Here is a 10,757-nt window from a genome sequence, read left to right as displayed (position 1 = left end):
ACCAGTTTTACCTGGAGGCTGCAGGGGAGCAGCTCCATGCCAGAGCCATCCTCTGTTGTGCTTGGGTCCGCTGTGAGAAGCTCGCCTCGGGTTTCAGCTCTCTTCCTGGCCACGTTCTGGAAACCACCTCCCAGGTCTGTGTTTCTGAGCAGGGCGCGTGTCCCTGTCCTCCCTTTCCAGGCCTTCCTCTCATCCCCATGGTGGCCCGGTCGCTGACCTTTTCTCCTCCTCACAAGTTTTCTCCAGCTGGGCTGCTGGGCAGCCCGCGGGCTCCACCTGCACACCCCTAGCGAAATCCCCCACCGTTGTGGGATTTCAGTGCAGTTCAGCTGGGGCTCATTGTGTCAAACAAAAAATAACCCGGACTGCCAGACAAAGCCACTTCCCACATCTCCTCCCCACCAAAACCCCCAGGAGATGAAGTTCAATGTGGCCCGTGCCTGTGCCATCGTCTCGCTCCCTCAGCAGCGTGCTGGCCCCACGGCCAGAGCACAGGACTGTCCCAGAGCCCTGCCCGGGCTCCCTGCACAGCAGAAAGCTGCCCGATGCTGCTGAGTCCTGGTGTGGTTCCCTCACGAGCTTCAGGCACCCCAGTGCATCACGCCATGGATGCTGCTGAGGATGCTGAGCACAGAGCCTGCTCCGGCAGGGGCCTGCAGGAGCCCAGCAGAGTACGTGGCTCAGGTGAACAGGCAGCAGGAAGGGAAACAGCAGCTCCAAAACACTGCCCGATCTCCCTCAAAACCCCTGGGATAAAGCTTTTCTCTCCCAAAACCTCACTTCAGCACCCAGCACGGTGCCCCCGGATCCCAGGCAGCAGCCACACATCCAGCCCCGTCTTGGCAGAGCTCTGCCACTTGTTCCTGATGCCACCTGTACAGTAATCCCAGCTCGCCCTCATCCTTCCTCTATGCCCAAGCGGTGCTTGCCTGGGAGATGTGCTAACAGTAACCTCCTGGCAATTTCCTCCACTCTTTCAGTGCTGCCTCAGAGAAGCACTGCCACACTTCCTCCACCCTGCTCAGCCTGGGACCATTCATGAAGTGTTTTTGTCTCTGAAGTGAGACCTGCAGGTACCAAACACGGGGGAAATCCTCACTGCTCAAGCAACTGGTGGGTTGACAACCCAGACCCCTCCTTTGGCACGCCGTGACCCAGCCTGTGGCAGCACAACACCACAAACCCCCACTGTGCCATGCAGCACGTCCAACCTGGGAGCTGTTCGCAGCTCTGGGTTTGGGGAGTTCCTTAAAACCCATTTTTATTCTCCAGCAGTGACAGAAGGGTTAAGCTCATAAGCGTGATTTTAAAGTTGGGCACCCGCTTGCTCTTGTGTGTGAAGAGCTTTCCAGCTCTGCTGGGGCCATTTTGTGACAGCGAGTGACAAATCCCAGCTCTGGGCCGCCCGACAACACGTTCCATGCTGCCATCCCCTCCCCACGCTGACATCTCCTCCCCTAGCAGCTGGGCGTGTGGGAGGAAGCAAGCCAAGCAGCACGGTGTCACCCCCGGTGTCACCCCCCAGCTCTGCTCCAGTCCCCTGTCCACACGCATCTCAGCGCAAACCCTGCCCGTAGTGCCCCTGCGTGTCCTGCTGCTTGCTCCCTTCCTCCTGCCCCTGCATCCACCACAACCAGATTGGGGATGTCAGGAATTTCATCCTGCTTCATCCCCCTAAAACTCCTCATAGATCTGCTCCTTATGCATTCACCTGCTTGTTTATTTATTGTTTGAACTCCTGTTGATACGATCTGCCTCCTTCACCCAAGGCAACAAATTCTGGAAATCTGCTCCCTGCTCTGCAAGAAAATTCCTCAATGTTTTGAGCCGATTCCCTCCTCCTTGACCGAGCGTCCCCCCGGTTCTAGTCCCGCTGGTTTGGTTACCAGCAGGTAGGAACTGCTGCAGGCACAATTGTGTGGACTTTGTAATGCAAACTCTGAAAAATTTAGGCTGGAAGGGACCTCTAGAGGGCATCTGCTGCAACCTCCAGCTCACAGCAGGGCCGATCCTCTCTCATCTCAGCTTTACCCTCTCCGAGCTGAGGCCTCCTAGCCTTCGTGGTCTCACCTGGCCGGCTGCTGCTCCATGCCATTTATCATTACAGTGCCCTTCGCTACCTCCACTATGTCCTTCTGGAGACACGAAGGCCAGAGCTGCATGCAGGACTCAAGGCACCAGCACAGCAAGACTAGGAGCTGTAAAATAAAGGCAGTTCTTGTAAGTGGTAGTTACTGGCTTTGTGCCTGTTTCTCTAATCATACAAAGCTTTTACATATTTTTATCTGGAGTTTAGAAGCCAACAAACAGAAGGGTTTTGTCCCTCTTCCGACCTTCCTGATGCTGCAGCACTCCCAGTGGGTCACTTTGCCCGGAGCTGGACCTCCCTCCTGTCACACGCAGGCTTTCGGAAGGTCACAGGGCACAGCTACATGGGTGAGGTGGTGGGGCCAGCAGCACTGGATGTCCTCTCCTTTGAGCTAAACCCCCCAAACCTGCCACCTTGTTTTTTCTTTTTGCTTGCTTGCAGTGAATGATGCCCAGCCACCCACGACTGCACAACGCGGGTGAGCAGGCACAGGGCAGGGCTCAAAAAACAGCCCCACGCCCTGCTAAGAGCACGAGCTACACAGTGAGTGACTACATTTCAGGAGAAAGGCTGTAACAGCAGTGGGGTTTCACAGGCTAGACTCCTACCACAAGATAAACCCAGACCACAAATCGTAAGTAAGAAGAAAGTCCAGGGACTCACAGAAAATTGAGGGGATTCCCTCCTCGAAGCAGGGACCCTGAGGAGGGCATCCCTTCAGACCAGGCAGCAGCATGCAATTGCGTTTGTAGAACAAATTGTTACAGCATCCACGCCAGGCCAATATTTAATAATCTTTCCCATTGTATCTATAAAGTCACCTGATTGCAGATGTTTCCAGGACAAACAGGTTTTCTATCGCGATAGAAAAATCTCCACCCCTGTGGAGGGAGCCTCAGGAGATGTAACCCTCAGCACTGAACAACATTGTGCTTCTGGACACAAGGCAGCTGAGTTCGGTGAACACCCCTGGCACCCTGCGCTTCTCGCACAAATTGGAAGAGGCAAAACTTAGACAATTTAATAGTACGTTTTCCTTGGCAGATTAGAGGAGGTTAACTCTTTGATTAAGGTTTGCAGATGAGGAAAATCACCAGTATTTGGTCAGAAGAAAAGTGCACAACCCCACACAAAGAACATCTGAAGGGGCAGGCTACCTCCTTCCATGCATCTCAGACCAGCTAGAGGTCACCACACACCAAGCCTGCAAGCTTTGTTTTTACACTGGAACAATGCTTTGGCACTCTTCAAGCCTTTTGAGTGTATTCACTTCCAAAGTAAACAAGTACCCCACATTCAGGGTAGGAAAAAAAATCATCACTAATTAGACTTCGTAAAAATATAAAGAAGTCAATCTAAGCACAAGTCAGTGCAGCTCAATTGCACAAGTCACCTACTCTGCTCATACAGAGGCAGATCAACTAGAAAATAATAAAGCCTCGACCACCCAGAACAGGTCCTTCAGTGCAGCAGGATGCAACAGCAGCCATCTCCGCTTCACGCAGCTTCATGCTAACAAGTCCCCCAGGTCTCAGGACACATTTTCATCACACGTCAGAGCAGCACGGGACGTACTTGTGATGAAGTTGTGGCGTCCGAAGCAGCCAGACTCAAGCTTCAGAGGCAGCCCTGAAGCCCTCTGGCTCCGCACACTCACCAGCATCCCGTCTGCCGGTCTCTTCGTCATCAGCAGCATGTGCACGTTATGGCAGAAGGGAAGAAAACAGGGAGGGGAAAAAATCCCAGAGCAGCATCTCACGTTACAGCCAAGCTCCCTCCTCCAGCAGTTACCTCTGTCATTTTTGGTAGCCTCAATTCTGCTGGCAACGCGCCGGGAGCAGACCGAGCCCACACAGAGACACACAGCACAGCGCACCCTCAGACGCACAGGTGGGAAACAAAAAGGGAAGGAGAGGAGGGCAGACGTGATGGAAGAATGAGATGGCTCTCCTCCCGGCGGGGGCCCACGCAGCCACAGGCTCTTCCAGTGCCCTACTGTCCGCTGGGAGAGAGGGTGTGGGGCTTTGGCAAGATGACGGTTACATAAAGAAGAAGCTACAGGAAGAGAAAAAAAAAAAAGAAAAGAAAAGAAACAGAGGTTCAGAATTGAAATGAAAAACAGAAAGTGAGAGACAGAGAGAAAGAAAAAAAAAGGAGGAACAACATTTTAGAGCAAGTAAGCCATGAATGAAAGGAGTGCGCTGGGGATGTGTCATACAAATCAGCTGCACGGGAGCAGCGGGGGCCCGCACCTCGCCAAGGCACCGCACCTGGTTCAGGGAACACACAAAGGCTCGTGGCAGCCACACAGAGCCACAAACACCAGCACAAGTCTACAGAGACAGCCCGATGGCACAAAACAGCCTGTTGGGGAACCTCGAATGTCCTCACATCCCTCCCATCACACCTGGGAAGCGGCAGCAGCAAACCAAAGTCACAAAGGCAACTCAAAGACCAACGCGTTTGGGTAAAAAATATATTTCCTCTCCCCACTTCAAGTGTTGGCACTATTTGTGTACGTAGCCTAAAGAATATACAAGAAATAACTGAGCTTATGCTATGAGGTTATTATTCAATTTGTAATTCAAAAAAAAAAAAAAAAGAAATACTTTAACATCAAATAAAGTGACAATATCTAACAGATGCATACATATAATTTGCATTAACACTGTATGTAGGTTACACAATTATTTAGTTACAAACATGGGTTATTTTCAAATAGCAAGGTAATAAAGTTCTACATCTATAGTTTAAGGCAATCAGGATATTAAAAATGTATACAAATACAATATTTCTACCGCTGTTCACAGCTTTATTTTCCGTTAATTAAAAAACCCTTCATATTTGTATAGTCCCATGCTGATACACGCTGATGAGTGTCATGGATATGGTGTACTGCAAATGCAACCAGGGTCCTTGGAGAAGAGACAGAAACACACGCTTCTAACACCTTAGAAGGGCAAATGGTAACTGGAGTCAAATGGACACAGCTGATATGATCACACACAAAAAGACATTTCCATTCTCACTCGGATGTTCTAGGAGAAGCAGAATTACAACTACCTGGAGAAACACTGGTCATGTTAAATAAGGGCATGCTTAAAGACACAGAGATGTAACTCTCCTTGGCACAACTTCGAGCTGCCAGAAGCACACACAGCGAGGGTGCAACACGCATTGCAGGTTTTGGGCTGCAGAGGAGCTGGGGGCAGGTGCCTTTTGCTGCTTTCCCTGCTCCCCAGCGGCACCACAGGCTGCAGCACAGCAAGGAGATGCAGTCAGTGACCCTGAGCTCAAAGGGCGCCTGCCTGCCTTCCCAGAGAGCTATGGGCAACATCCACCTTCTCAGTGGACTGCCAGACACGTGCATGCCCACCCCTACAGAGCAGTCGTGGCCCCTCTCAACAACCTGGATTTCGTTCCTTTTTCTCTTCAGGGGTTTGTCCCACACCTAGGGAACGTCATCGTCCCAGAAACACGCGTGCCTGTGTGCTTTCCTGCTCATTTGTGTTACTCTCAGGTTTGAAATCCACCTTATTAGGGACGTGCAGCATCATCAGCTCGTTATCATCGCTGTCTAATGGCACGTTAAAGCTTGCAGTGCTTCATGAGCAATGCAACCGTGTGGCTGTCCAGCCCCAGTTTCACCAGCCAATTTGCAAGATTGAGGCGTGCAGGGAAGCTATGCAGGGTAACTCAGACATTCAACAGCAGATGGATGTCATGTTCCTATGGCTATTATTTTTTTCCCAAAATCTCAGCAAAAGCAGGTTATTACAAGAAGTTTTAAAATAGTTTTAACAATGCCACTTGTACGTAAGCGGACTTAAAAGAAGTCCCCAGCAAAACACCTGGTTTACTCATGTTAGTAGTGAGCAGAAAGGGTGAGTCTCTTGCTACTGTACTTACGTGCAAAGGTGAAAGCACATCCAAATAGATTTTGAGAGTATCATTTACTCCATGCAGAACCAGGGACTACTGTGAAAAAAGGCATAAGTAAAGGAAAGAAGTGCAGCAATAACCAGCTAAACATGGCCCAGGGTTTTGAGGAGAAAAAAGTCATTATTAATTCCTCCTTTGGAGAAGAAAACAAAATGATACCTTTCACTTTTGCAAGTTTCTGGTTATTCCCAGTTCCTCCGAAACAGCTTGCTTTGTGCTGGAGGAAGAAACCCAACCAAAAATACATGAATGCACTTGGCCATGGCTTTCTGTCAGAAAAGAAAAATGGCTCGACTCAGCTGATCTCCCCTGCCAAACATCCCTTGGAAAGGCTGTTAAATGAAGCAGGACAAACACACGTTAAAGTTAAGTTTTTTACTTGGCACAAAATGCTGGTAATTAAAAAGAGGACATGCACAGAGACAGCTGAAACAAAACATATTGCCACAAGCATTCAGGCTTGAGACAGGAGCATATGATGGGATTGTAAAAAAAATCCATGCCAGCAAACAGATTTCTTCCTTGACAACTCAAGGTTTTAAAGTTAGGTTTGACAGAAGTCACAAGAACCATAGTTTTATTTTGCTAAATGACCTTCTAGAAAACCTACTTAACATGACAGAAGCACATCGTGGCTGACAAGACCAGGAGGTATGATTGGAAGAAAAAAGAGACAACTATATTTCTAGCTTGCTCATCTCTGATTTTTGCCGTCTATCCAAGACACTGTATTTAGATATTCTCTTCCCTAAGCCATGTTTAGGCAGTGAGGGTTAGAAAGCAGAAAGCCCCAAAAGCCAACCCCAAATGCATTTCTCCAACCAAAATTCAGGAAAAGTGATTTTTTTTTTTTTTTTAAGAACATTCAGAGAGGCAAGAAATTTCATCCCAGAAACAAGCAAAGAACTGCAGTGTGTGAGACTTAAGTGGAGAGAGCTATTTTTAGGAGTGCTTTAAAGAAAGAAACAGGAGACTACCTAGCTAGGAGCAGTGGAAATGCTGGCAGTACATCAGCAGAAGAGAAAGAAATCCAGCAGTCATAGGGTAAGCATGGCTCGCCACTTCTTGGGTAGGAAGGGAAAGACTCTGTCCGAAAAGCAATGGCATAGAAAATAAAACATTAAACAGACCGATTTCCACACCGTGCTGGCCAAAGAGCGAAGCCTGGCTTACGTTAGATATCTCATTTGCACTTTTCAGGGGATATGTGACCGTCCCCACGGCAGGAAGGGTGCACAAGGAGTGTGTCCAGGCACCCTCTCCCCCTCCTTAGCTGCTTTGTCCACCCCTCTGAGAAGGCCAAGTCACTTTCAGGTTTAACAAACCTCTGGCCTCTCCTCAACATGCTTTGACATGTTATCTTTCTGATGCTTTTCAGGCAACGGGGCAGTCACCCTAGGCATGCAGCACATTTTCTGCCCTGGTTGCTCCAGGGATGGAGATCCTAATTCGAACCTTTCATGTTAACCAGCGTTTGGCCGATAAAATGGGATTCCCTTGACTTGAAAACCTGGATGTTGTAAATACGTGGGTAAATAATGCTCCTGAAGGCAGCAAGAGGATGTTGAAGGGTACACGCCTTCCTCTGTCTGGGGATTTGATTCCCTCAGCACTGCTAAGTCTTGCCAAGATCATGCACACGGGAAACCTGGCACTATTTTAAGTGAGGTTTCAGAGGTTACGGTCAGGGAAGTGATGCATGGGAAGCAGGAACGAGACACGGTCCCTGCTCCAGGCACCTGCAGCGCTGTTCGGTTCCCACCGCAGCATTCGGCGAGCAGACACTACCCTGACCTGGAAGGGTGGCTGTGAAAATATGCCAGCAGGTGACAACGAACCCCGGCCAACAAATATTATCTGGTCAGACAACAAAAACAGTAGCTAATAAAAAAAATAAATCATGCAAATGTAATGGCATGCAAGGTCAGTTAAACTTTTGTTACCTACACACACACACACCCCCCTCCCTCCCTCCCCAACAGCGGGACAAGTTTTGTTCTAACACACTCGCTCCTGAAGGGATATGGGTCGGACTGAACATCAGGGTTTAGCCACAGCAGGAAGCCAGCTGTAACCCTCAGACAGCAATAAATCCCTGAGGCTGGTTTCTGCGGACCGGGGGACCCCTTCAGCACAGGGCTGTGGCAGCCGGCCCTCCGAGAGCTGGGTAGGCACAGTGACACTCACCCGGAGCTGCCTACCTCCAGCCCTGACCCTCAGTTCAGATCTGGTGCCAAAAATGATTTATCGCTGCTGGTTTTGCCCAGGAAAATCCATGGTATTATTTCGCTTCCACCCCCACCCCCCTGGGATTTCCAGAGGCACACAGTCCTGCACCCAACCCTTCTTCCTTCTTGTTCCCACTATGTTATTAGATGAGTTAATAGTTATTCATGTTAAAAAACAAAAACAAAAACAAAAAACAGATGGCAGAGACACATTACTGCAAAAGCAGGTGAATGCAGGAACATCCTTGGCTGGACAGGCTTTATGTGAAGCTTGCACTGCAAGTTAAAAAAAAAAAAAAAAAAAAGGACAAAAAGAAGTTAGCAATAACAGAAACCAAAATGGAAAAAAAAAATAATCAAGGAAAGCTGGGAGAGCCAACACCAGCAACCTGCTACGGTGGGTGGGCATGCAGATGAATTACAGAACTAAAAAGAAATTGAACCTCCCAAATGAGCTCTACTCTAGCCTACGTGATAAGCAAAAGATCAAAAAAAAAATCTAAGGGGGAAGACGTATGGAACAACCAACCCTGCAAGCACGTGGTTGGAGCCTTCATGTTTCACCTTAAAGCTTTTTTTCAGAAGCAGTACTGGGGGGACTTGACTGCAGATGTCCAGTTCTCGTCACGTGAACGTGGTCTCTGTTGCAGAAAGCTGTGCCTGGACGTTTCTGAAATGCAGACAGCTCAAAACTGGGCACCGTGAGGTCTCCCTGCACTTCAGCAAACATGGGTTTTCAAGCCCAAGTCAGATCCTTCAGACATCACAAAAACCTTCTTTTAACAGGGTGTAGGGCCAGGCCCTGACATACACGCTACAGCTGTGTGGCAGATCAGGGATCGCTCTGGGACTAAGCACGGCCCATGACAGCCAGCCAGTCAACATTGGACTGGAAATTATTATATTCGAATGAAGCCAGAAAATAGTTTTTCCATCTGGTTTCCAGAAGAAAGAAACAGAGCCCAAACAGATGGTCCTGGCTCCTAGTTGGGCCGAGGATGAGCGAGTAACCCAACGACACATGTTGAGGCACGCACGTGGTGATCTACCAAACAACAGGCAAGAGGCCATTTGCTGCTCCTATTTTCAAAAGGTTTTGCCAGGAACCAGCTCCAGATTGTTTGGGTTCGAAGCGTGGTCCCATCCCGAAATTACGGCAGTATGCTCAGTCAGGAAAAGACTTGAGTACGTGTCTGTACTGCGGTCATGTGAGGGTCTGAGGCACACAGATGTGCTGCCCCGAAAACAGCACGCTTCTCTGTCATCAGGCCATATCGCCAACAATTTAGGATGAAAAAAGCATAAAAACAGAGGAATCTGAGAAATTGAGTAGAAAAAAAGTAAGGTAGAAGACAGCTTGTTCCTGCAGAGAGAGCCTGGAAGTCAACAGGGCCAAGTTCTCCCTCATGGGATCAGGCCAGCAGCAGATTTGGCCCCGAGCCTTCTCTCCAGCCTGTACAGCACGGTGGAAAGTCTCTGCTGTCCTAGCTGGAGAAATCAGATCCCACCTTGGGAAAGAAGCTTTCCCATGAAATGCTTCCTAAGGGAGGTGACAGCAACTGTGCGTGGCAAAGATTTCCTGCAGCAACTGCCTGAGCACCACCACAGTGCACCTCAGCACTAAGAAAGGGTTTTGTGAGCTTGGGATAGCAGGGCTGCATCTGTCCTCTTCTTTATGGGTGAAAAAAGGCTGTTAAGCCCTATGGCCAGTGATGATCAGATACAGTAAGGATACAGTCACTTACAAATACCAGGGATCGTGACAGGCAGGACATTACTGCACTATTCTGTCAGTGGTCGTGTGCAGCAGTTTTAATACCATAAGCAGAACCTGCCAAATTACTACCAGCCCTCAGAAACTGGTGTACAATGCTATTAGTTCAGTGCAGCAGATAGGGATGGCTCGTGGCAATTCTGGGATCCAACCCAGGCAGGGTAGCAGTAACAGAAAGTACCCAAATGCAGCTTTTGACAGGGGCAGGGGTGCCTGCTTCACTGAAACCTTCGATTATCAGCAGCACTCCTGACTGCTGGCGTAACGTAGGCACCCGAGCAACTTCCTTGAGGGAAACTGGGGCTGTAACTTCAGGACCATCTGTGCAGGTGGTGAATAAAGGAAAGGAGGCAAAACTGAAAGGAGTTGCATCACAGGTGATGAGGAAACAAACGTGGGATGATCTTGTGCAAGCTGGTGTCCCACCACCAGAAATAAACAGGATCACAGCATCAGAAACACTTCACTGATGGCAAAAGTTGATGTAAAAAAAAAAAAAAAGCCTCCCCTGCACACTGCATTCCCCTGCTACCTCAAAGCAAAGCACTACTTGTCAAATGCCAAAATAGCAGAAATGAAGGTTTGGCAGGTCCCCCACAACTGCTGCCTCTAATGGTGAAGGGGACTGGCGTCCCGATGTTCCTTTAACTACAAAGTGTGGGTCTGGAGGGGTTTTACATGTGGTAGCTCTGGGGAATACTGGAGCTGAAGTTCCTGTATTACA

At 49.0% G+C, this 10,757-nt stretch overlaps 1 protein-coding gene across 3 annotated transcripts in view; it reads right to left on the bottom strand.

Moving 5' to 3' along the window:
• Window positions 1-2,863: 2,863 nt before the first annotated feature.
• The window catches only part of SEPTIN11 (septin 11), a 59,016-nt gene continuing 51,122 nt past the window's right edge, over window positions 2,864-10,757 (bottom strand). Inside the window, exon 10 of one of the 3 annotated variants that reach the window (XM_032186515.1) lies at window positions 2,864-4,144. In XM_032186515.1, coding sequence (XP_032042406.1) covers window positions 4,129-4,144 — 16 coding nt within the window. In that variant the 3' untranslated portion in view covers window positions 2,864-4,128. Of the gene's footprint in view, window positions 4,145-6,872; window positions 8,536-10,757 lie in introns of those variants that run through there. The other 2 variants (XM_032186514.1, XM_032186513.1) reach the window with 2 other exon arrangements.

Source organism: Aythya fuligula, chromosome 4 (assembly GCF_009819795.1).
Source record: "Aythya fuligula isolate bAytFul2 chromosome 4, bAytFul2.pri, whole genome shotgun sequence".
Classification (NCBI taxonomy): domain Eukaryota; kingdom Metazoa; phylum Chordata; class Aves; order Anseriformes; family Anatidae; genus Aythya; species Aythya fuligula.
Note: the sequence above shows the minus strand (reverse complement) of the source record. Positions and strands in the feature narration are given on the sequence as shown.